This window comes from Taudactylus pleione, unplaced genomic scaffold, assembly GCF_031769625.1.
Source record: "Taudactylus pleione unplaced genomic scaffold, aTauple2 ptg000250l, whole genome shotgun sequence".
In the NCBI taxonomy this organism is placed as follows: Eukaryota; Metazoa; Chordata; class Amphibia; order Anura; family Myobatrachidae; genus Taudactylus; species Taudactylus pleione.
In genome coordinates, this window is record NW_028284652.1 from 9,808,216 (window position 1) to 9,835,769 (window position 27,554).

Here is a 27,554-nt window from a genome sequence, read left to right on the forward strand (position 1 = left end):
GGGGAGGAGCCAGTGTAGGAAGTGTGTCTGTGTGTGAGTGTGTGACACGGGGTGAGTGTATGTGTGAATGAGCTGTGTCCTCTGCCGTGTCCTACACTCACAGCCTCACCACAGGAGGAGAGCTGCTCACACTCACTCTAAAGGACAAGTTAGTACTGTCAAAGCCATGGAACCTGCACATGCAATAATCCTGCCTGTGATTACATGATCCTAGTTACACACGGGTGCCGTGCCCGCACACACTTGCGGCAGTATCAATAGGGTGACAGTGAGGGTGACTCGGGGACCACTGGGCACAAGCAGCGGAATGACAACAGGACTCTGAGGTGAGTTTCCAGGGGGAGAGTGGGGGATGTGCTGGGAAATCTGCATGCAGACAGTCATTATTATTATGTATACTATAGGTGTGGGGCTCTAGTTTGAAAATAATGTGTTGTGCAGTATTTTCTATGTGATACTTTTCACAACTTGCATTGTGTGAAAATTGTATGTGTTGTCTTATGTGAAAGTCATGCTGTCTGTATATGCAGATATGGCACCCTCTGCTTTTATAAACATACCTCTATTATTTACAAAGTGATTTTATGTGATGTCAATGTCCTGGTGGATTCATTATATATATTATTATTGAGCAACTTACAATTTGTATTTTGTGCAGTCTAGTGTTGCATTAGTTTTCATCCGTCTGGTGTCAATGTGTCTCTAAAGTGTAAACAAAAATTAAGCAAACCAAAAAAAAAAAATCAAAGACCCCCTTCCCCCAGAAAATGTATATTTATGACTGCTTAAGTTTCCAACCCATTGCAGATAGTGACTACTGTAAACTTTGAAAATCTGGTATATCAAAAAACGATCTATGTGTATGTTTCTGAATATATAAACAATGACGTGTTTATTGTATTACTACTTGTCTACAGAGCTTACGCTTTACTTTTGGAAGAAATGCAGTGACTTTGAGACAAGGTCATATGATTTTGGAGGCATAGTTCAGTGTATTGCTCATTACATAGACTGCTGCTTGATTGTGTAAGGTCATAAAGTTAACCACTTGCACCCATAATTTTGTCTTCTAGAAACAAATCTTTTATCTTTTTTTTTTTTTTTTTTTTGCAAGATGTAAACAGACAGTGACCCCCAATTATGCCCTGTAATTAAGAATATCTGTTAGATCTAAATATGGTATTTGTATGTTATATATTACATGCTTCAGCATAGCTGTATGGAGTTATTTCCAAAAAAAAAATCTAGAGGCATATTTATTAAATAGCTAAATGCTCCTGAAAATGAAAGTCTTTATGGCTGCATATTGCAGCCATAAGGAATATTGTTTCAGTGTATGTCTCTTGCTTCACTCTCCAGGATCAGTGTCCATCCCGGTGATGTGTAATGCTGGGCATACACTGGACAGATATCTGACAGATAATTGTATAATCTGGCTGGCTGGAATAAAAACCTGGTAATGTATGGGAGCCAATGACAGTCGATAATATGGTCTTAAACACTGGAAAATGGCCAAAAAATGATTGTTCAAATTGGTTGAATTCGTGTGTTGTAACCAATTTGTCTGAACGATCATTTTTGCCTGTTTTCCAGTGTTTATAAGCAAATGGTCAATTGTCTTTTGCTCTCATACATTACCAGGTTTTCATTCCAACCAGCCAGATTGGACAGATATCTGACAGATAATTGTATAGTGTATACCCAGCATAAGACGTAAAATGATAACTTACACCCCTTAACGCCTTCCCCGTAGAATACTATGGTGATGGATGGCAATCGGAATTCTGGAGATATTGGTAAATTCTAGTGACACTTAATTCTGTCCTTAAACATGTAGAAATAGCCATGTCCGCCTTTTTTAGTTCAGAATTGGCTTAATAAATATGCCACCTAGTAAAACAGGTCAGGTTAAAACACTAAGGGACACTCACACTTTTCATTACACAATATTGTAAGTGTGGGACTGAGAGTATGGAAACTGTTTTATATTATTGCTTCCTTCCTATCTGTATATTCATGTCTCTGTCTTTCTTTCTACAGATGATACGTAGATTATAACCACTGTAAACACAGCATTGATCCCACTACCTGTCAGCACAGGGTGTCTGACTCAGCCCACAGTGACCGGACTAGTGTTGTTGCCTTCATGTGTATCTCTTTGTGAGTGTCTACCATGCCATGTACATTGTGTGTGTATGTAATGTTGGTATATGATGCAGTGTGTGGGCTAAACTCCCATGAGGATAATGGGGGTTTTATACATGAAACAACCTGCAGTCCAGGAACTATGCTCAGTGAGCTGTGTAATTAGAGCGACTGTGGGGGGGTGGGACAGGTCAAAGGTTAAGTTGACCAGTTGACCACTTTCTATACTCCCATCCTGTCCTGCACCTTTATGATTTTATGACCTCCCGGCCTTCCCACAGGAATAAACTGAACGGTGCTACTGCTCCCATACTAATTTTGATGCACTGCCACCAACACCAATGCATTCTTACAAAATAGTTTCATTTTGCCCATGCTTTTACCATTGGTTTATAAGGCATTTATAAGCATACCAATGGTTTATAAGGTGTCCACAACACTATACAGTATCAGGGTGCTCCTCTGTTGTGGCTCTCTGCATGATACAGTACATTGTGATTTGTCTGCAGATCTTCTCCTTGTTGTTCCTTTCATGAGCTTATTACCCCTTGTTTTCTGAAAACAAAAGCAGCCATTGCTGTTCTTGCACTTTTCTTCTGTACACCATCAACAATAGTTGTGTTACTACAACTGTGCTACTGTTTCTCTCCTGTCCTTTACACCCTGAGGTTATTGCTAAACCAGTCTAACTAAACTGTATGTGTATGAGGCTTAAACAGAGCAAAGGTCACTATCCCTCCTCCCTTGTTTTTTCTTTCTGTGGGTTACCTAGGACCTGACATGACTGTGTGATTATCTGCAAGTGGTGTTTTGTCTCTAAGCTGAGGTATAGTATCGTGTTGGTGACTTGCGCCTATGTACTAATAACTGCTCTGTTTGAAGATGTACACAAGAATATCTACTACGGTACAATATGGTGTAATCAGCATGAAGCTTTTTTCAAGTTGTAACCCCAGTATGTTATGTGGGTTCAGATATACTTGGTTCTTTCTCTTGGTGACTGCAGAAACCCCTGTACAGCCCTGTTGGCAAATATAGGAGGCTTTCTAATTTGGGAGCATTGTGTTATGACATCACTACCCAGCACTCTGCAAGTACTCATCATTGGAAAGTCTCAAGTAGCTGCTAAACAGGCCAGACTAGTGCATCTGCATGTCTGGGTGCCCTAGGGCAGAGCCTGCACTAATGCCCAGGGGTCTCAGTCAATGCCACTGGTGCGGTGCAGTCTAGAAGTGGCATGGGAGAGGGGTTTGCAGAAAGTTCGACCATGTGATTTGTTACTACAGCATATTAAAGGTCATGTATGAATCACAAATTGTTTGCTCCACATTGAAAAAGCAGAACGGCTTAATTTGCGCAAATGCACATAGATTTTCACAACGAAGCTTGGGTTTACGGATCAACATGGCGTTCGCGGAGGAGCAGAGGTTTGCACTGTCAGAAGAGAGTAGTTGAGTTGTTGCAGTAAATAATGCAACATCATGCAGTGTTGTAGGTAAACACTGTTTATTTTATTGAAAGGGATGGTACAGTGTGGTAGGAGTTTGCCCTTTGATGTGACAGGTATACTTTTGTACACTGCAGCTCTGGATATCTTCCTGTATCCATCACACGTAGGTGCATAAGGTCAGGTCTAGGCATGCACCTTAATATGCGCTGGGCAGACCATCCAGACAAACGAGTGCAACACCGAGGTTTTTCCGATGTGCATAGTTGTCTGTAGAGCGGTGCGTAATATGTACGCTCTACAAAGGTTAATAAGTAGAGATGCGCCCACACCATATACAATATATGTATTGTTTAGTTTAATTGATCAGGGTCATGCAGATATATAGATATAATAATAATTTTTTTTTTTGTCTTGCAGAATACATCTGTATCATGTCTTCTCGTGACAGACGCCCTGATCTCTGTATCAAGGCAGAACCAGGGACCCCAGAGAGCATTGGGCGCCGGAGTCCTAGTGGCTCTAGTGATAGCAGTGGGCATGGGCCTGACCAGCAGGGGCCACGTTGCTGCAGAGGTGGGGATGATGAACAAGAGGATACCCCTGGAAGGGGTAAATACGTCCTAAACTCCATCCCGAAAAGGCTATGCCTTGTGTGTGGCGATGTGGCTTCAGGATATCACTATGGAGTGGCCTCCTGTGAGGCTTGTAAAGCTTTCTTCAAGCGTACCATACAAGGTGAGGCTCAAGGGGACCAGTTACATAAATCAAAATTCATCCTGATAAATTAAAATGCCATCTTTTGTAACTTGCTACCTGCACTAAAATATATATTTCCACCTGCAGTTGGGGGGCACAGGCATAGTGTTTATTCCAGATCTGGAGGTAGGATACTGACCGAAAGATGTCTCCGCTCTGTCATAATCTTCTGCTCCCTAGCACCTCCTCATCCTCAGCCTTTCCCTGGAGCATGGCAGGGGCTTAACAGGTCCCCTTTACACACACTCTCAGTGTGGGTTCAGTCAACCTCACCTCTAGCCCCAGCCTCAGGCAATGTTCGCTGTCTGAATTCCTTCTGGTCCCTGGAGGCATTGAACCCATGAAAAATTGACATAGGCGGCCAATGCAGGTTTTCTTAAGACAACAGGTCGGGAAATCAGCAGTTTGGACGCTCCCTTAGCGACAACGTCCTGTCACTTCAGTGACAGAAGCAACTGTTGTCTTTCAGTTCAGCAGCAACAGACTGTCACTCCGGCAGCATCCCTCTCCCCAAATAGTTATAGTAATACCTTTCCTTCAGTGAAATGCGCCTTTTTTCTTTATTATACACTATTTTGTCACTGGTTACTTAGACTAGAGGGTGACAAGTTGGTGCTTACACTGCAGAATAGACAGCTCTTCTCCCCATAGTTCCGCGGTCAAGTGTCCACAGGACACGCACTCTTGTTGGACTGTTTTGGACAAGTGTAGGGATGGAAAGTCTGAGGGGTATATTTACTAAAGTAAGAGTTTTTAGAAATAGTTGCCCATAGCAACTAAGATTCTGCTTAACATTTAACTAGCACCTTCTAGAAGATAATAGCTAGAATCTGATTGGTTGCTATGAGCAACATCTCCACGTCACTCCACTCCCTTAGTAAATATACTCCTGAGTGTCATTGTAGCAAACCATTTTCCAGTGTCTGAATCTGCCAACTGATTAGTGGGTAACTTTTCATTCTGAACCTCCAAGATCCTAAAGGCTCCCATACATGGGGTGATAAAGCAGGCGATCCGACTGATTGGTGCGATTTGCCTGCTATATCGCACTGTGTATGGCCCTGATGTCGGGCCGTGCGCGCTGCCTTGGGGTCGTACATCGCACCCCCTGATCTTTCTACAGGACCATAAGATCAGGGGATGAGATGTGCGATCCCATGGATTGCTATGCAGGTGAGAGAGGGGGGAGCCAGCATATTGGGCGGTCGGCCACCCGATCGCACCGTGTGCGCGGACCACCCGATATGTCGGACAACGGATCCCCTGTCGCCTCGCACGGTGCCATTGCACCGTGTATGGGGGCCTTAAGGAAAGGAAACATCTAGTGAGAAAATTAACATGTTGATTGGCCTTCCTTTCTCCCTGGCCATCTCTTTAATGAGTTTGGTGGCTCCAGAAAAAGCTCTTGCCTTTTTTTTCTGGTACATATATCCCTTCTCAAAGCTTGACCTGACAGTATATTTGCCAGGTGTTAGCTTTCACCTCAAAATTTAAACTAGAACTAAAATGAAATATCAAACACACCGGCTTTGACCAGTACAAAACCTTTTCCCAAACGTGTCCTCTTTTCAAGGTCATTCGGACTGGATGCTGGAAGACAATGTCATAAGCCTGTTTTCCACCTTGGGGTCTGTTTTTCTGGCAAAGTGATGCAGCCTTGGATTCTGCTAGATTAGTGTCAAGTTCCACAACCAACATGGTTGCATACTTGGTCCTCTGGGCAGAATAACCAAGAAGTCCCTGTTTGCAAGAAGCTTGAGCTGAAAAGGGCATGCAAGATACCAGGGATGGGAAGATTTGCTACTTTCCCAGAACAGACTTGGGCACGTTAATTAGTGATGTAATAGTTCATTCTGTCCCTCTGGTAACAAACTGTTCTGGGACCAGCTACTTTAACCCCTTACTTGGAGGTGATGCACAATAAGAAGTCCTACTGGGCTTTCAAATAGATGGACACCACATGCGTAACAAGTCATTCAGACTGCCAGTGGCCCCACATGGGTTCAGAGGCATTGTAAAGTTTTTTTTTTTTTTTTTTACTCTTGGCCCTTGTCCAATCTCTTGCTGCTCAAAATTGTCACCTGGAGATGCCAACTATTTTCTTTATAATCTCTTCCCCAAACAGTTTTTTTTTTCCTATCTCAAGTTCACAGGGTCCCAAAGGGCAAGATAGCATTCCTTTCTACAGTTAAGGGATTGCTGAATGCAGTGATCATCTGTCCTGTTGCAGGGTATCATAGGGGTCTGGAATTTTATTTCATTCTGTTCCTGGATCACAAGAGGAATATTACTTTCTGTCTGTGGTGAACCTAAAACCCCTCTTTCCATAGGAGAAATTCAAGAATCTCTTGTTGATCCAGACCATGAGAGTATGGAAATTTGTGGCATCTCTGGTTAAATCCATTGGGACCATCTTTGCTTCCTTTGTTTTGCATTCCACTTTGCACATTTCCAGTTTCCATTGCTCCTCTTGGATTCTTTGTCAGCTTCACCAAAGTCCTAACCGTGCTTTTGTGTTTTAATGGGAGTAGTTTTTGAACTGTATGTAGATGATAATCTAGTGAAGACACCATCCAGGGAGCTGGTGATCCAGCATTTTGAGGCGACCATTCAGACACTGGAAAGCCAGGTCCAGTTCATCTTTGGTCATGTCAGTCACCATGTTAAATGTTCTCTTTTTAGATGCTGTGCAAGAGATGTTTTTCATTCCTTGGGATGAAATTCTCTCAGAGGCTAATTTGTCCCCTCTGAACAAATGGTCTCCACTTTGGAAGCATTCCCATATGCACTGTTTCACTTGAGCCCCTACAGAGTGTGCTACTGCACTTGTGGATTAGATCTCAAGCAATTTTGTCAGCAAACTGTCTCCCATAGTTGTGCCCTCCTCAAAGTGGTAAATGTATCCTTTTTATCTGGTGATAGAGACACTCTTCTCCATCCGTATGGCAGGTGTGGACTACAGATTCTCCAGCTTTCAGGGATGCAGGTGTTAACCTTCGCCAGTTTCCAAGACTTTTGGTCTCCTCAGCAGTCCTCCCTGCCACTCAAAATCTTGGAACTCAGAGCCAATTATCGATTTAAGGAGCAAGCGAACAGGTTACATACAGATACCACTGTGGTGACTAACCTAAGTTATCAGGAAACTCGCTAAATCAAGGTCATGATAGAAACAGCTTAGCAAAAGCCATGATTGTGGGAACATATTCTCCCCACCTATGTCAATAGATGCCTCCTACACTGGTCATTAAATGATGAGTTTAGTTACAGTTTACACCATTACTAATTTCTTTACAGGTAGAAATCTCCACTAGTTTCATTTACTGGTGATGGTATTACAGCAGTCGTGCTTATAAATGTAACATTTACCTCTGAATAAAATATACTTATTTAGTTATATACTCACATTCAACTTTAACATAAATCTGCTGCCTACACACAGTGCTTGCAGCCATTCTATGGCCTGACCCAATAATGCATCTTATCTATTCTCCTGGAACCAGTGACGTCACTATATGTCTCATCACTCAATGTGGTGCCTGGCTAATAGTGACTATATAAAATGCATTGTCATGTGTCCACTGAGTAACGTGAAATGAGGATGGCTATACACTGTATAAATACAAGGTTATAGCACAAGACACAGCGTAATAAAATATTGAGAGTTATGCAAAAATCTGTGATCTGTTATTCAAAGCACTATCTCACATTTTTCACACTCTACTAAACCTATTGTGTGTAAAGCTCACTGTCACTGCATGTTATGTCACAGGTAATTGTCTCAGGAGTTACAGGAAGTAGCAGTCCAGCTCATTTGTGTATATACTGATGTTTCTTCACACTTTCTTAGGTAATATTGAGTACAGTTGTCCTGCCACTAATGAGTGTGAAATTACAAAGAGAAGACGGAAGGCATGCCAAGCTTGTCGCTTCACTAAATGCCTTCGGGTGGGCATGCTAAAGGAAGGTGAGTCTGAATTGTATTCTTTTTCATGTACACCTCATGTCTGTTATTGGTTGTCTATTATCTATATTTTTGGTACATCGTATGTTCCTGGTTGTGCGCCCAGTACTCACTTGGCCTTAGAATAATGGCACATATAAACATGGAAGTGCAAAGTAGTTATGAACTTTCAGCACCAGATTTCACAGCTGACTGTACAGAAGAAACTATGTGAAACTTCCCAATCATGATATTCCCCTATTGCTTCAGTAGTCCGTACTGTGGGCCTGAATTAGCTCAGTCCCAATTAGCTCGCAACTTACAGATGGTTTCGTGACCTCATATGCGCCAGGGCCGAATTGTGCATGTGCAGCGGTGTTACTGTGACCCTGGTTGCAGTGTGCTGTATGCCACAGCTTGATTGACCAGCTGCAGGCATTTGGGGGAGAAGAGGGCCGTTGCTCAAAACGGAGGGTTTGCCTCCGTTTTGCGCGTGTGTTGAAGCAGTTTCGCTGGCCTCGGCAGCTTAAGTGCTGTGGACATTCTGAGTAACCTTAAGGTTACTCAGATATGCGATGCTGCGTCTTTGGATGCATGCAGTGGATCTGAGAAAGCCATAGATGAGAGTCTCATTGCATCATTTACATACCTTTTCAGGTCTCCGATCCACTGCTACCGAAGAATCATGCCCTGTACTTGTAATGGGGAATTTACAGTATAAAAAAAAAATGGTCAGTTTATTCTGCTCTGTGGTGGGGTTTGAATTCTAGGCGGAATAGAAATGGAGTATATGGAAAAGATTCCTGGACTGCACACCCTGAATATATATAATGCTACCTGATGAGACTAATTGCAGACACAGAAACAGAAAATCTCAGGTGCACAACTCCAAATTACTAATAATATATAAATGCAATAAAATTTTGCAATCAATAGAGGTTTTTAGCATAATCATGGCCAAGGTTATGGGCCTACCCACCATATCCAGGTAACCTCTTTAGGGTAGGTCCCTAACATACTAGGGTTTAAATCCAGAGCGCAGGATCCCCCCCAAACTGGCCCAGCCAAGCTGCCCCAGGGCACCACCATAGTAAGAAAAGTGCAGTGTAAAGAGATAGTTAAGAGCAGCCACAGCTGCATATAAAGAATGAAAATAAAAAAGTGAAGTACATGTTTATTAAACAAACAGTGAAGAGTTAAAATGTGTTATAAAAGAATAATGTGTTATAATGCGGTGCCCTGAAACAGATCAACCAAAGCAATCCAGGGGAACCCACGCCCCAAAAATGAACCAAAGTTGCACTACAGTATGTAACTTGTAGGACTTACCTAGAATTGTGCCTAATACCAGTGTGCATATACATTACCAGACTCCATGCTTTTAAACCAATAAGGAAGGGTGCTAATCCAGACTGAGGGCGTCTCCTTTCCCTCAGGTGTGCAATAAAGCACATTAAATGGAGTATATGGGAAAGGTTCCTGGACTGCACACCCTGAATAAATATATAATGAGAAGTGCTACCTGATGAGACTAATTGCAGGCACAGAAACAGAAAAATCTCAGGTGCACAACTCTGTGCCTGCAATTAGTCTCATCAGGTAGCACCTCCCATTATATATGTTCAGGGTGTGCAGTCCAGGAATCTTTCCCATATACTCCATTTAATGTGCTTTATTGCACATGTGAGGGAAAGGAGACGCCCTCGGTCTGGATTAGCACCCTTCCTTATTGGTTTAGTGCAACTTTGGTTCATTTTTGGGGTGTGGGTCCCCCTGGATTGCTTTGGTTGATCTGTTTCAGGGCACCACATTATAACACATTTTTTTTTTATAACACATTTTAACCATTCACTGTTTGTTTAATATACATGTACTTCACTTTTTTATTTTCATTCTTTATATGGAGCTGTGGCTGCTCTTAACTATCTCTTTACACTGCACTTTTCTTACTATGGCGGTGCCCTGGGGCAGCTTGGCTGGGCCAGTTTGGGGGGTCCTGCGCTCTGGATTTGAATCCTAGTCTGTTAGGGACCTACCCTAAAGAGGTTACCTGGATATGGTGGGTAGGCCTATAACATTGGCCATGATTATGCTAAAAACCTCTATTGATTGCAAAATTTTATTGCATTAATATATTATCAATAATTTGGAGTTGTGCACCTGAGATTTGTCTGTTTCTGTGCCCGGAATAGAAATGACAGGAATTCCGCACAAAACAATTCAGGTCGAACTGTGGAGAAGGTGAATATTGTATTGGACAGTTTAGAAAATGTAATTCCTTTCTAAGATGGCCATCCACTATACAATTATCTGGCTGGTTGGAATGAAAACCTGGTAATGTATGGGAGCAAATGACAGTCGATCATATGGTTTTAAACACTGAAAAAAGGACAAAAAAAAATTGGTTACATTTGTGTGTTTTAACCAATTTGTCTGAACAGTCATGTTTGGCTATTTTCCAGTGTTTGTGAGCAAATGGACGATTGTCATTTGCTCCCATACATTACCAGGTTTTCATTCCAACCAGCCAGATTGGACAGATATCTGACAGAATATTGTATAGTGGATGCCCAGCTTAAGTAATATCCATATGTGTGTAACTAAATTGGATGTATTTGTATGTTCGGTGATCCGGCCAAACAATTGAATTGGTTGTTGCAGTTATCCTGGTTGGCCAGTGACTGTACATAATATTCACAATCGTTAGCAGATTTTAATTTTTATCTTTTTCCTTATCAGCATCAAATTGGATATTTATTGCTATAGGCATATATGAAAATGTCATGCTTAGGTATTGTGTAATCTACAGTATTTTAACATACTAATTAAAGATTCTTATAGGTGTTCCCTTTTATTGTGGTTTTTTTTTGTAGTTCACATAAAAAGTTGATTAACTTAAAATGCAAATCTGTTTTATATGGAAAATAAATGTATATGTAAGAGTTCCTATTCCTTGACAGGAGACACAATGTTTTCCATATATTTTATCTATCACTCTCCTAGCTATTGTCCTCTCTTATCAGCAGTTTTAGGCTCATATTGGCCAAACATGGACTGGACCTGTGGCATGGACAAGATGCCCCGAGTATGGTGACCCAAATGTGGGTGGTTAAATTGGACAAATCTGTCTGTTTGGTACTAAGCGCTCGAATCCAAATCACATAGAGTGCCATTAATGTAAGCACATGGTGGTCACCTGTTGCTGAGAATTACTCTAAAATGGTCTCAATTTTCTCAGTGTTTCTAAGGACTACGCTGACATATGGCTAATTTATCCCCCCCTCCTCCAAGTCTGGTCAGTGTCAACAATGATCTCTGCATGGTTCGGATGAAACGGAGCCGCCGGCAAACCCATCATATTATAGCCTGCACCAGGGTTGATCATCTACTTGAATGACCTTTATCTGCCCTTGATGAAACATATCACTTTATTTTGTAGATGATATACCTCTGACATTATACCTGAGCACTTATACACAAACCCTGCCACACATGAAGATTGGACTATACACAAGGCAGCAGCCGTTGGTTATATATCTTTCTGCCCTTCCTTTATCCTTCAGTTCTGTGTCCTTTTCTCACCTGCAGGTGTGCGTTTAGACCGTGTAAGAGGGGGTCGGCAGAAGTACAAAAGAAGACCGGATGGAGATAATCTACAGTATACACCAGGGGGACAGTCCCAGCAAAGTACAGCAACAGTTGTCAAAAAACATGGTAAGATCTGTAATTCCGCATTCACTATTCATGGATGGAAAATCCCTTGTTTTTTTTTTATAAATCTTATAATTTTTATTGAGTTTTGAGACACATTCAAACAAAATAACAAAAATTGCAATATAATATATAGTATCAGCAGACATAAAATATAAATCACATAATGACAATCAAATCAAGTGATACATATGGATAAAACATAAATCATGATTAATAACAAAAATATAGACCATAGCTATCTCAAACCATAAGGCTAATGCATAGGTGCCATCTGGGCCCACGTGATCTAAAACTATATGAGATAGGCTATATAAACAGACATACTATCTAGACAGCATATAGTCTTCAAAAATATCACATATCAGAATAAAATAAGTACAGTATAATTTTTAAAAAGAAAAGAGAAAAACAATTCCATGCCTGCCAACATATAAGTTTAAACATAATATAAATAATACATAAACCCTCCACCCTCTATTTCCTAACCCCAATCTAGGTATACTTGGATCCCCTAATCCCCTATTCCACTACTAACTAATCTGACCTATCTGAATACCTAAATTCCCCCACCCCCCTCAATACCAAAGAAAAATATAACAGGGGCAATACACTAGATGGCCTTAAGCTAGTGGAAACTAACACCAGCTCGCAGCAGGCCTTCAAAATGAATTAAATTTAAAAAACTCTTTCCCCCTCAGCAAAGAAACAAAAGCAAAATATAAAAAGCACCTATGTATCAGAAATAAAATCCCTACCACCTCTCAGCCCAAATAGAAAAAAAATAATAATAATAATTGCACAGGATAATTGACAGGGGCAATAGACTAAGTCAGGCATAACCCGGCTCTCAGGCATAAAAAGGAATAAAATTCCTCCCACAGTAAAAATAAGGTACATTTGTGACATAAGAAATATAGACTTATGAAAAATCAGGATATATACTTCTATACCAGTGCGGAAAAATAAAAACATACAGAAAAGGCATCAAAAGTGCTACAAACACATTGGACTGCGGAGTATTAATCAGACCAAGCCGCAGGTTCTTACAAAATAATAATAAGAAAAAAAAAAAGAGTGCATATCAAGGAATAAAGGTCCTGCCACAGTGAAACAAAATACAGTACAATACAATGGTAATGTGAGAAATAGGAACATTTGAAAAATCAGGATATATATATATATATATACTGTATATATGATAATCAGTGTGATGAAATACACTTTTGCCGCCTTTTATGTAATTTTGTAACTAACACAATGAACTCCAGAGTACTAATCAGGCCAATCCTCAGCCTCTTGCAAAACAATAAGGAGAAAAAAAGTCTCTGACCAGCCCATCCAAAAATAAACAAAAAAGTAAACCTAATATAGAAATGATAAATTCCGAATCTCGTCACACCTTGCAGAGAAAAAAAAAAGGGCTTTTTGGAGAGGCATCACAGAATCCAAGTACCCATAGACTGAGCAATCTCCACCATATAATCGCAACATTTATAGAGGATAAAACCACATATTATCCTTTGTAGAGAAAAATAGGCCCTCAGAGTCAAAGAACAGGGAGGGATGTATAATATTAACGAAGTAATCAGTAATGGCGCCGGATAATATTGGATAGATCATTCTCCGCAATTTAAAACGGTCGGATTATCAATAACAGGAGTATAACCACCCTCCAGAGTGGGAATGCATGTCTCCATATCAGCGAGCCCAGTCCAATCATGCGGTAAGTCAGAACATGGAGGAGACAGCACAACATGGAGGTTCTCCAGTCGAGCCAAGAGCCTCTTTTCGGACTCAGCAACAGCGTCATATTCATAGAAGGTAAAACCACTTCAGCCCAGAAGTTGTTACTATCACGGAGCAGCACTTCGAGATGGCAGCCAGCGCCGGTATTTGCGGGACTGCAAGAACCCGCAGATAGCTGTGACACGACAGGGACAGGAGTTAGCACCTATCCACCCACCTAGGACACGGACCAGGAGGCAGAAGAAGCCAGCGCTGGAGTTAGAAGCTGCAGCAGCCATAAAAGACGGATCCAAGATGGCACCCGGAACGAGGAGATACAGCAGGAGAAACTATCAGCGCCTGTATCACCGCAATCAGAGGAGACAAGCAGGCCAAGGGACTCTCGGAGCGCGGAGAGGTAAGTCCCCAATGCAAGGGTCCAGGCAGATTATCCAGGATAGGTGCGTCGGACATTAGGGCCTAGGAGCTACAGAGTCAGCTTCCTTGCACTAGCTCATCCAGGCCACGCCCCTTCTGGAAAATCCCTTGTTATCAGCTTGTAATCTTGCTGGGATTTACAAGCAGAGATTTCCTTGTAAAATGCATTAGAAACATGAATCAGGTCTCAGAAGCAAAGTATTACATATCCATACAAAACTGATCTGATGGTAATTACTGTATTATTAGATTCAATTTGTGCTTAAAATATGGTAGATCAATTGGGGTCTCAGTTGACTCCCGTGATAAGCTCCACCCAAAAAAACAAAACATTGGGAAGGAAAATTTTAATTCAAACTAAATTAAACCATTGGTCCTGGCCATATGACTACTTCAAACACAGAGAATCTACTTATATATTGTATCCCCATACTCTGCAGTACTTTCCAATTCATTGTTTTTTTATCTCCCTTGCTTCCCCATAGTGCTCCTAATAAGTTATCCTTTAGATAAATAATAAAGGAAAATACTATACAATACATTGACTGTTGGTCTTCTGCATCACACCTTTGTCTTGTCTCCTTCTTTAGCTCCAATGAACACTGTAGTCTCACATCTGCTGGTGGCAGAACCTGATAAGCTGTTTGCGATGCCTGACCCAGCACTTCCTGACGGCTACCTGAAGTCCATGAGCACCTTGTGTGACCTTGCTGACCGTGAGATTGTCATCATCATCAGCTGGGCCAAGAACATCCCAGGTGTGTGAGCAGTATGAGTTTCTGGCTGTTGGAGAGTTTGTTTTTTTCAGCTCTTACTCTGGCAGAGAACATTAATAAATAATAATGCAGGCCGTTGAGTGTCACAGAAGTCCATATAGTTCAGCAATGGAAGCAAGTTAGGACTACAGTCCATCCAGCCCCAATCGTTGGCTTTAGCATAGCGATCATATACACCTGAAGATATGCATAAGTGTAACCAATTAAAAAGTCAGCAGGGGTCAGGAAGATATACTCTCCTTTCCTAGCATGTGGTGTTGCTGAGGCATCTAAAAATCTGTAGCTTATCTGAGCTGGAAAGCAAGTCAATAAAGCTTTCCAAGTTGCAAAAAAAGGACTGACCCAGTGTCTTTTTGAAGGCAAAGTTCAATTTAGTACATGCGATAAACATTAAATAGTTCTCCTTTAAATAGTGAGAAGGGAGGGGGTGATCGCTTGACCCAGACCTGGAGAACACATTTGTTAAAGGCAGCTCGAAACAGCTAACTGGAGTTTCTTGCAGCACTTGGGCCCAGTACCGCCTAACGAGGGGACAGTCCCATAAACAATATTCCAGGTCATTCCTGGGGGATACACATTATTTAAGATGATTTTTCAGGCATCAGAAAATTTCCACAGCACCGTACAGGCAACAGTGAAAATAAACATACAGATCAATCCTCATACACAGAGCTTCAAGACGAGAGTACCGAGTGGTGAAACATAGAGACTTTCTTTAAATTTTGAGCCTTATCCGCACCGCAGCTACAACGAAAGACTACTCAATCTGTACCAGAGACACCGGGCTGCGACTTTAACTGCACAGGAATTAGGTGTCTATTTACTGAGCCTTGGATAGAGATAAAGTGAACAGAGATAAAGTCCCAGCCAATCAGGTCCTGTCATTTTTTAAACACAGCCTGTGACATGATAGGTGCTGATTGGCTGGTACTTTATCTCCGTTCACTTTATCTCCTTCCAATGCTTAGTAAATAGACCCCTTAGTGTACAAAGTCACAGGTAAAACTAAATTTGGAATGAAAAAAAGCCTCTGTTGTATGTTGAATTAATCAGTGCAGTCTCATTAAGCAGTTTTGTCTCATTGCATTGCGACTAAGACGCATTTTGGGGGGAAATAGACGCTCAGCATAAGACGACTTTTACATGGCTAAACCCAGGGCGAAGAGGGCAATAATTAGTGAGCGCCCAGAACGATTGAATTGCAACACTGGGCGCTCAATTATCACGGCTTAAAAAATGTAATCGCCCCCACTATATAAAGATAGGCATGAGACGGTGAGCCATGGGGAGTGGAAGGCATTCCAACACTCAATGAGACTACTCAATGAAGAGCGAGCACACAGAGTCACTAAAGGAGACCAGGACCACTGAAAACAAGGATAGTGAGGGGGATGCAGGACGGAGGACCCTGCTCTTGAGAGCTTACATGGTAAGGGTATGGGTGAAAGAAAGAGAAGAAAAGTTCAGTGGGTGAGGGAAGAGTGGACATATAGGAGGTATAGTAGACTTTGGTGAAACGGTATGTTCTGATTGAACCTTTGAAGATGGGCAGACTGGCAGAAAGTCTCACTTGGTAGGAGTGAGTTTCGGAGGAGAGCAGATAGGGAGAAATCTCAGAGGCAGGTATGAGTGAAGGTGTACAGGGAAGGGTAGAGGCGGCAGTCTGCGGAAGAGCGGATCTGGTGTGGACCAATGTGAGGTCAGAGACGTAGGAGGGTGCAGAGTTATTAAAAGCTTTGTAGGTGAGGGTTAAGAGTGTACTGGATTCGGAGGTGGATGATGAGCCAGTGAAGCAGGTTGCAGAGGGGGATGCCAACATAGCGTTTATAGAGAGGAAAATGAGATGTACAGCACAATTCATGATGGACTGTAGTGGAGAGACCAGAAAAAGGGAGGTCACAATAGCGAGACAGGAGATGATGATGATGATGATTATGTGGATGACAGGCTTGGTGGGATCAGGGCATGAATAAAGCTTGATCTTAGAGATGTTGCAGAGGTGGAAGTGGCAAAGTGAGATATATATTGAATGTGCTGGGTAAACAACAGATAGGTGGAGGGGTGGCTGGGATGCCTAGGTGGGAGGTGGCCCTGGTATTAGGAAAGACGGTACCTTCAGTTTACGACATGTTTAACTTGAGAAAATTCTGAGAAATCCAGGATATGAGAGTCAAGTGGGAAGAAGATACCCGTGCGAGGACTGAGGAATATAGTCAACTTGAGTATCGTCAGCGTATAGGTGCAATTGAAGACCAATAGAATTGTTGAGTTTACCAAGGCAGGAAGGAGGGGACCAAGGATCTTGTGAAGTGCTGGGAGGTGGTGTTGGAGGCAGAGACCGAAAAGAGGAATGGTCAGAGAGGTAGAAGGTGAACCATGAGAGGACAGAGCCATGGAGACCAATAGAGTTAAAAGTTGGAAGGAGGAGTGTGTGATTGATAGTGCCAAAGACAGCAGATACATTTAGAAAGATAATAATATATCTCTGGCAGTAAGCAGGTCATTGATGATCTCAGGATGGTTTCTGTACAGTGGGCTGTGCTGAAACCAGACTGAAGAGGGTTCAAAAGGGAGTGGCAAGAGAGGAAGAAGGTTAATTGAAGATAAACAGTCCTCTCCAGGAGATTGGAAGCAAAAGGGAGGATAGAGATGGTGTCAGGGCCGGTGCTAGGGTGTTTGGCGCCCCCTGCAAACTATAAATTTGCGCCCTTTCTCCTAGCTTTTATAAAGGGACAACGTGCGTCCTCAGTGATCACCACAAAATGACACGTAGTCTCACAAGGAAGGGGCGTGGCTACACAATAGTATCCCCAATTCAAATGATTCCACACATAACACAATCTTATTCACATTACATTGCACATAGTGCCCCTGATTCACATTACACCACATACACATAGTAGTGTCCCTTATGTAACGACACAAAGTAGTGCCCCTTCTACAAAATGCCCACACTACTGCCCCTTATACACATAATGGCCACAGTGGTAGTGCCTCTTATACACAATACGCACAGTAGTTCCGTTTATACACAGTGTCCACTGTAGTGCCAACAGTAGTAGTGCCCCTTACACAATGCAGGGAACATCGTAATGACCGCTAGATAATGCAGAGAGCGTATCAATGACCGTCAAATAATGCATAAAGCGTAACAGTGGCCACCAGATAATGCAGAGAGCACCGCAGCGACCACCAGATAATGCAGAGAGCATTGCAGTGACCGCCAGATAATGCAGAGTGTGTCACAGTGAACGTCAGATAATGCAGGGAACATCAAAGTGACCAGATAATGTAGAACGCAGCAATAACCGAGAGATAATACATAGAGCGTAAAAGTGACCTCCAAATGATGCAGAGAGAATTGTAGTGATCGCCAGATAACACAGAGCATTGCAGTAATAGCCAAACAATGCAAAGAGAGTTGCAGTGACCATCAGATAATGCAGAGAGTGTCACAGTGACCACCAGATAATGCAGAGACCATCATTGACCCACATATAACACATAGGCCCTCATTTATCAACGAAGCATAACCCCTTTAGGGCTCGCTAATAAGGAAATGCCAGGCACAGCCGTAACTAGACTTGGTGCCCTGTGCCAGAAAGATCATTGGCGAACCCCCACCCTCTTTTAAAAAATAGGGACATAAGACATAAGCCTGAAAAAGGGGTGTTACCCCATGGGGAAAGAATACTGATCCCATTGTTCCAGTGTTATCTAGGTGTCATTGCTGAATACAGTATGAATCCAATGGCTGCAGTGATGATCCACAATAATTATGCAGTATAACTCACCAGCTATAAATGTAGTAGAGCACTGGAGAAGCAGCAGTTGCAGCAGGATTTGGCCATGAGAACAGCTGTGCACAAACCTAGAGCTGGCAGTGTAGATCACTGACTGAAGGTATAGGAAGATTGCTACTTGTAGTGTATATGCAGCAAATATCAGTGGTGTGGAGGACCGTGTATGTACCTTGCTGCCACAGCTGAATTCACCGGCAGATCGCTCCATGTGTAAGGTATTATTGCTATGTGAAAGGTGATAGGTTCAAGTTCCGTGTATGACAGTATTTTGAGATGTGAGTGTTAAACAATAGAGAATGTGACTATCGGGTGTCCGTGTCATGCACATGCACAGACAGACCATTGCGCATAACACCAGAGCCCCATCACTGGCAGCATTAGGCTACCAGTAGAACAGCGGAAGACTTTGCTGGACTGGATGCAGTCAATAAGTCGGCGGTCGAAATGCCGACCGCCGGCTCCCTGCTTCTCAAATCCCGACAGGGGACTAATGACAGGTGTTGAAAACCTGATGCCTGTCATTATACCTACGCCGGGAGCCCGATGCCCGTCATACCAAACGGAGGGTTATGGGCTCCTGGGGGGGACTTATGGTTAGGCATCCCCGGGCGGAGGTTAGGGTTTTGCACCCCGCTGGGAGACTTGGATTATTTAGGCTGCGGGGACGGGGGGGTTAGGTTTAGGCACTTAGAGGGGGGTTAGGGTTAGGCACCCCTAGAGAGGGTTAGGGGAGGGAAAGGGTTAGCGATAGGAAAACAATTTACCTTGTCGGGATCTTCATCTTCTAGTTTCCGGCATCGGGATTAGGTCCGCCGGGCTCACGTCCGGCGGTATTTAATACTGATTCCTTGCTGGACTACGCAGGACCCCACCGGTGGGGTAAGTATTGGTAAATACCAGTACATTTTTCATTTGTATCACAGTGATACTAACGAAAAATTGCGCAGGTGTTTACAATCGTTGATAAATGGGGGCCATAATTTGAATACAACCCTCGCGCGCACACACAAACACAATAATAATACCCACACACCCACATTTATACATCATCCCCAGCACAGACAGTATTAACTCCCCAAATAAAAATCAAATACACCCCATCTCATTGCAGAAGTATACCATCCCTCTAGATAACATTTAAACATTTTTACCTCTCCATTACGTACCTGTCCAGGAGGAGGAAGTGTCTGGTCCCTGTGGAGCTCCAGGGTACATGAAATTAATTCAGAGACAGGATAGACTGGGAAAGTGGTGGAGCTTCAGGGCAAGGGGGCGTGGTCTTGACAAGGAACAGGAGGGAGTAGATTAGAAGTCAGTCAGGGTATATGAGTGGGCGGGGTCTCGGGTGAGGGGTGGGGACTTAGCCAGGAGGGAGTAGATAAGAATAGTCACACAGGGTAGATGAGGGTGCGGGAAGTCAGTGTAAGAGGCGGGGTCTTGGCTAGGGACAGGAGGTGAGTAGATGTAGTAGAATAGAGTCAGATTAGTGACAGTCAGGAGGGGGAGGAGAATCGCGGTGAGCCAGACAGTCACTGGAGATTAATTCAAAAGCACAGAATACAGTCAGGGTAGAGGATAGGAGAGGGTGGAGACCTCAGGCAGGAGGGAGGGTTCCCTGGGGCATCACACCGAGCAGGAACTGCAGAGGTACAGAATAGAGGGTGGACTCTGGACAGGAAGTAACCACTGGTGCATGAGTGCAGTCAACCGGCCGTCAGTCATGCTCCTGTAGCCATCACTGAAACTACATTGTACTGGTCCTGGGGGGCATCTGGCTCCCTGCCCAGACCCGATCATCAGGTGGTGGGACTGTGTGAAGAGCCGCTCAGGCTCGGTCGCGCTTCCCTACAGCAAGCTGCTGCTGCTTGTCATGCAGTTTGACAGGCACAGCGGCAGCCCGTGACTCAGCAGCAGCTGCAGGGAGAGCGCCTCTCCAGCCTGGCGCCTCCCTGTAGTGCAGGATCTGCTGAGCGGGTTGCACCGGCCCTGGATGGAGTGGTAATTAGAGAAAATCAGCGAGGGGTTTTTAAGTCTGGGTGTGACGTGTGTATTTCAGAAAGGAGGGGACAGAGCCAGTTGAAAGGGACAGGTTGAAGAGGTGGGTGCAGGCAACAGAAGAGATTGTGAAAGAAAAGAGGGTATAGGGTCCATAGGGCATGTGGATGGGTGAGAAGATGAGAGGAGGTCCTGGACCTTATGGCTAGAATGGTTGCTAATCACATTGAATTGGTAAGAATGGTACGGAGGTAAATATTGAAAAGTAGCTCAGTATAACTAGTCACAGGGAGAAGATGTATCGAGATGGCCAGAGAGCGCAGCAACATCAGTAGTGAGCAGCAGAAAGTGTTGTGTCCATAGGGTGATGCGCAAAACAGATGCAGCATAGTAAAAAATGTCTCTCAAAAATCTGTAATTCACCGAAATAGCTGAAAGGAAACAGCTTCCAATTTACTCCATTAGTTTTGGGAAAATTTGCAGTGTCACACTATTATAATGTGGGGTAAAGAGAGGACATTTTGTGGGAGTCACTTATACTCTTTGTTTCCAATTACTGGCGAAAGTTCAGTGGTGTTTTTTTTCCCGCAGAAACGTTCACCAGCCCACTACTCATGCAGATGCCCATCGCAGCCCATTGTATAAAGGGGTAGGAAGCTATTGCACTAGGGGTTTCCCCACTAGGGGCACATGAGGATAGTGTAAAGATATACAGTAAAAAGATCGACAATGTATAATGTAGATAGACACCAGATGTTAGACAGTCAATAGGCCGACAGGGACAAAAGGTCGACATGTAAGAAGGTTGACAGGGTCAAAATGTTGATACAAAAATGGTCGACACATTTCTTGTTTTGTTTTTTTGTTACCGGGGGGTTAGGATTAAGAACTTTACTCCACAGTACTAGAGTTCAGGCAGGCGCACAAATCCCCAGCGTCCGGCGGAAGGAGCCGGACAGGGGCAGAGGAATCCGAAAGGATCCTTCTTCACAACCCGAGACTCCTTCCCATAGGGAAAGAGTGCGAGAGCAAACACCACTTGAAAATTGTGAATCCGTTCTTGTAAGGAGTACAGGTAAAATTTGGAGGGGAAAAATCATATTAAACAGACAAGGAGAGCACATATAGGAAACTCTTCCATTCAGATTCCACTTTCAAGATGAGCTGAGCGATTTGGCCCAAGTAATGTGTCATATTGACTTTAAGATATAAAAAAAAAAATGGATTTACCTTGGTTAATAACAAACGCTGAGATGATGCCATAGTCTATAACAGTGATTCCCAACCACGGTCCTTAAGGTACACTAACAGTCCAGGTTTTAGTGATATCCATGTTTGAGCACAGATGATTAAATCAAAATAACTGAAATACTAATTAAGCCACCTGTGCTCAAGTATGGCTATACTGTTTAGTGTGTACTGTTTAGTGTGCCTTGAGGACCCAGGTTAGCAACCCCTGGTCTATAATGGAGCCCAAGAGTCCTGCCGATTAGAAATGAAGACCATAACTTTGTCTGCAGTGGTGGTAATTTTTAGAAACTTGTGGCCCACATTGACCCCTTAAACCGTTGCCAGCTTTGCAACACTCTCACAATGGGGTCCAGAACCAAGCTGAACGGTAGTGAGCAAAGTGATTAGCCTCGAGAAATAAAAATCTGCTCGACCAACTAACCATTGATGGAGAGGGAGGTAGATGGCGAAGTTAATAAATTCGGAGCCAAAACTTTGACAAAAGAGCATCTCATACAAGTCCAGGACCCGAACCCAACGTTTTGTGAGCGTCTAAGCCAAGTAACATGTCATCCGCCAGAGAGGATGACTCCTGTGCTGCACGCATACCGTTTAGCAAGTTATGACCAAGCATATCTTGGTTGTGTGGTCCTTCTTCAGTTCCTGTCCCCATTCTGCTTATATATTATAAGAGCACAGTCGTGCCCTTATATTAAGGCCTGAATCTAAAAAAATTAAATTCTCCCGTAGAGAGCTCCCGAGGGGGGTGGCATGGTGTTTAAGGGGCTACACCTCTAAAGCTATTGGAGGTACCGAGCTGAAATTTGGCACGGGCAGGTAGAACAGTCGCTCGGTGCTGCATTCCAATTTTCAGGGCAAAAACATAAAAAAATTCGAATTTGGGAGTAATCTAAATTTCCAACTGTCAGTTTTTTCTGACACTCATGACCACTTTTCTGCTGTTCTCAATTGGGGATTTTTGGGAAGGCATAACTCAGGGTAGGGGGCAAATTTAGACTTGGGGTTTGTTTTATTAGGTAGCTATTGTTCCAGGGTAGGTGCTTTTGGGGTTTAGGTAATTAAGAAAGTTACAGTTTTTAAACAATTACCTCACGAATACGCAATTATAGAGATAGGATGTTTCAACTTGTTGCGCAGCCTCAGTAGGAGCCTCCAGCAGGCTTCACTTGGGTGCACCAAAATGACTGTCCTCTGTGGGCGGTCGCGGGGGCCGGGGGGAAGGAAGCCGGCGTTTGCTGTGGCCGGGACCCGGGGGGAGGTAGCGGGCGTTAGCAGCAGCTGAAACCCGGGAAAGGAAGCAGGCGGCCGTTAGCAACCTAGATGGGTTGAGCGGCGGGCAGTAGGACCCGGGGGAGGTAGCCTGTGTCAGCGGCAGATGCAGACTCGTGAAGCCTGCACCGGGCTTTTGGTGACCCAGTGCTGGTTGTCCAAAATACGAAGGACATACGACGTAGTTGGTCCCACGTTTTAAGCACAACCAGCACCAGGCTAATCAGCACCAGTCCTGGTTACCAAAATACAGGGGGGGGGGGGGGGGGGGACAAACAACGTAGGGATCTTCTGTATTCAGCGCAACCAGCACTGGGCTCTGATCAGGTCCTGGAAATACAGGGGGGAAAAATTAGTAGGGTTCCCCTGTATTTTCCAGAACCAGCAGCTGACTTTTTCTAGCGGGTGGCTGATGCCACAGCCAGGGGAGCCCTTTCACCGGGTCCCCCAGCCGAAGCATCAACCCTGACTGCTAGTCAGCCCAGGCCGTGGATCCCTGGGGAGCTGGAGACCCCTCGCCAATAATGGGTTTCCCCTCTCCGGGGCACCCCAGGCCTAGGCTGATAGCCCGGGGATATCCCAGGCACCCCTGGGGCAGTGGGTGCCGGGTTGATAGTGTAATGTGGTGTAAAAAATACAAGTATAATATTGTCTTTTGCTGTGGAACTACAGTTCCCAGCAAGCCTCCCCTGCATGCTGGTACTTGGAGAACCACAAGTACCAGCATGCAGGGCATTACGGGCTCGCTGGTACCTGTAGTTCTACAGCAAAAGCAATATTAAAATAAACACAGGACGCACACACCGTACAAAGTAAAAGTTTATTAAACATACATGTACTCACAAATGTATACCCACATGTACACATACTCACCTATGTATCCCTGTAGCCATCGTTCCCCTTCTTCAGTAGATTATCCATAGGGTACCTGAAAAAATAAAAGATACCTTCTCCTATGCGTGGATCGGTCCTCTTCGGTCCAAAGTAGGCAATCCCCGGGCTTGACAAACAAAAAAAACGAGGTACGTGGACCCACTTACATTATTACTGTCCTACAAGGACAGTACTACCCGAATGAGAGATTAGCGGCGGGATTTCACAATAGATACTCACGTTGCAGCTTACATGGGATGGTCTCATACAGGCATATCAAGGTATTTTTTCATTCTCAAGAAAAGTCCCACATACGAAACTGCGGTATATGAAAAAAGAAACTTCTCATAGTGTAGTATCTCAAATGACTACCAAGTTTAATAGCAGCGATAATAGAATAATAAAAAACCGAGAGGATACAGAGAGTACCAGAAGATGAAAAACAGGATCTGCATGTACAGGAAAATTAGATGGATGGCACACGGGTGTCTCTTATGCTGTCAATGTTTCACGATCCTGCTAATGACTGGGACTGGAAGGTTGCCCCCGTCACTCCTCCGACATGTTTCAATACGTGGGTGTCGTTTGCAAGCACTGGGTTCCAACATCCTTCTCACTCAATACATCCATCTCATTCATTATACACATTCAGCTCCCTCATTGCTAAAACTATCATACTCTGTCTATGCATGTACACTATCTTCACCTCCATGCGGCTATACCTTCCCCAATCCCTACAGCTTTGTGGTCTCCCAACTGTGCTAGTCTGCATACCCTCCTCCACACCAATATATTTCCCATGTGCACTGCCCTGTCTTCCTGCATCCATGTCACTGTTTCCTTCCATCTGCACCACTGCCTTGCCCCCAGCCACGTCACTCTCTTCCCCTCATCTCTGCACCACTCTGTCCCCCCCCAACCATGCCACTCTGTCTACCCCAATCCCTGCTGTTGTGTGTTCTCCCATTGTGCTAGTCTGTATTCCTCATCCACACCAATTTGTCTTTACCCATCTGCGCTGCTCTGTCTTCCTGCATCCATGCCACTCTGTACCCCCCATTCGTCGTTCTGTTTCCCCAAACCGTGCCACTCGGTCTCCCCCCCATGTGCACCACTGTTTTCCACCAATCTATATCACTTTGGCTCGCCCCCATCTGTACTGCTTAATCTTCCCCCATCCACCATACTCTTATCCCATCTGTGCAGCTCAATGTTCTGCTCAGACCTCAGTTGCATAGACTGCATGTGTGTATTCCATTGAGCACACAATTCTGTGAATTAGCAGCTCCACCATTTTCTGAGTGACAGCAATATTGAGAGTGCTGAATCTGCAGTTAACCACATGGTGTCATGACATACCATATCTGTATTACGCAAGGAACACGTCCATTAAGGCGTCAGCCTTAATGATCATAATTTCATTGTTTTTGAAGTCTGAGTGGCAGAAATTCAATAGGTTTTGTGAAATTTCAGATCATGTCTAAGAAGCCTTAATGGGACATGTGAAACCGTAAGATTTTTTTTGTCTATGGAAAACATATATATTGATATTTTTTTTTCTACCCATACTTGTATTGCCAATTGTGTAAGACCTAACTTTTGCTTTCACTGATTCTTCTCCTTTGTATTCAATCGGATGTTTTACAGGCTTGAAGCTGAATTTCTAAGTTCACAACTGAAATTTGGTGTTTTGCAGGTTTTTCCTCTCTCTCTTTATCGGACCAGATGAGTCTCTTGCAAAGTGTCTGGATGGAGGTGCTTCTCCTGGGTGTTGTTTTCCGCTCATTACCATATGAAGATGAAGTTGTGTTTGCTGAGGATTTTGTATTAGATGAGGAATCTTCTCGTTCTGTCCGTCTCTCAGACCTCTGCTCCTGCGTCCTGCACCTGGTACGCAAGTATCGGGCCTTGCGCGTGGAGAGAGAAGAATATGTCATGCTGAAGGCTCTTACCCTAACAAACTCAGGTGAGCGATGGACAAGGTAGTAGGATTTCTTCTAGAAGTATAATTATGTTTATTGGGATCTCCGATATGCCAAATTAAGGGGATGGAGTGCATTGAGTTTAATTAATGGTGGAAGATATATTTTATATTGACATTAGCTATAGCAAATGTAGTACTTGTTTCCTGCAATGTCTTTGTATGTGTTTATTAGGCAAATCCTGATGTGGTCTATAGTGGATTTTATGAAAGAATTTATTAAGACAAAATACACATATGATGATCACTTATTTTAAAAACTGAAACAAATTCCTGACTTACTGTCCAGTAGTATAAGCAAAATAATTCTCATAAAATGAAGTTTCTTCAGCTGCAGGCTAGGTAACAGTTGTTCTAGTGTCTCATACATGCTTGTTCTCATCATAGACTCTGTACACATTGAAGATCCAGATGCAGTTCTGCGTCTCCGCGATGCTCTACAGGAAGCACTCAGCGAGTATGAGTCTAATCGTCACCCCGAGGAACCCTGTCGTGATGGAAAACTACTTCTCACACTCCCCCTGTTGCGACAGACTGCTGGCAGAGTCCTCCAACACTTCCATGCCCTGCGAGAAGAAGGGACTGTCCCTATGCACAAGCTCTTTCTGGAGATGCTGGAGGCCATGATGGACTAAAATGGAGATGGAGAAGCTATTATGGCAGGAGAACCATGTCACTTCCTCTTAATGCTACAGTACATAGCATCTGTGTAACGCAAGCAGGGACTACTTAATGAATTTGCAAATCAAGTGATTTTTTTTCTTTTCAACCACCATTTGTTCCTGGAATAGATCATAGACTGACGAGGAAGATACTACAGGTGGCGGCACATGAAGCTAAGTGCTGTGGCTAAGTAGAGTCATGGACATGCACAGCTTAGGCGATATGTACACAATAAGCCATGTGGCATTGACCAGTGGGAGGAGGTGTGTTCCCTGGATCCTTCATCACAAGATCAGAGTTTTGGCTGTATTCCTGTTTAATTAAGCAATGTATTAATATCCTATGGTAGGATAAGCAAACCCTAAGAAGATCTGCGAGTCTTTCTATCCCTCAAGTATACTCTTGAGCCGTAAATTACTCCCTATAAGCAATAGGGCACATTGCACAACTGCTGTAATACAAGTTGGTGGCTTGTGTCCCTCCTTTTATCTGATCTGCATTATGTATGACTTCATGCCAGTTAATTCATTCATTTTATTGTTAATGAAAATTTGCCTCAGTCATTTATTAAGTGACGATCTGTATTTAAACTTCCCTTTTGCTTTTGGTTGTGCAGTCCTGGTAAGGACACATTAGTTCCTAACTTACAAAGCGTTTAGAGAAATACCGTATTGTTGGGACTGCATATGCGGTTTGGAGTACGCATTTCCAGGTGTGCGTCTACATTTATTTTTGGAAAAACAATTTCTTGCTGTTGTGTAGAACTCACATTTGT

The 27,554-nt window shown here is 43.5% G+C and overlaps 1 protein-coding gene across 1 annotated transcript; it reads left to right on the forward strand.

Annotated features, from left to right (window-relative positions):
- On the forward strand, positions 1-27,329 carry ESRRA (estrogen related receptor alpha). Its single transcript, XM_088480091.1, has 8 exons — positions 1-326; positions 2,041-2,160; positions 4,013-4,330; positions 8,199-8,315; positions 11,880-12,005; positions 14,759-14,926; positions 25,832-26,101; positions 26,504-27,329. The coding sequence occupies exons 3-8, from the start codon at positions 4,027-4,029 to the stop codon at positions 26,749-26,751; spliced, it is 1,233 nt and encodes a 410-aa protein (XP_088336217.1). The 5' UTR covers positions 1-326; positions 2,041-2,160; positions 4,013-4,026; the 3' UTR covers positions 26,752-27,329.
- Positions 27,330-27,554: the final 225 nt, after the last annotated feature.

Bases quoted from the DNA above. Each gene is read 5' to 3' on its own strand.
- ESRRA (XM_088480091.1), top strand. From the start codon at position 4,027: ATGTCTTCTCGTGACAGACGCCCTGATCTCTGTATCAAGGCAGAACCA. The intron at 8,316-11,879 runs GTGAGTCTGAAT...TCTCACCTGCAG, and splicing joins GGTGGGCATGCTAAAGGAAG to GTGTGCGTTTAGACCGTGTA. The intron at 14,927-25,831 runs GTGTGTGAGCAG...GGTGTTTTGCAG, and splicing joins CTGGGCCAAGAACATCCCAG to GTTTTTCCTCTCTCTCTTTA.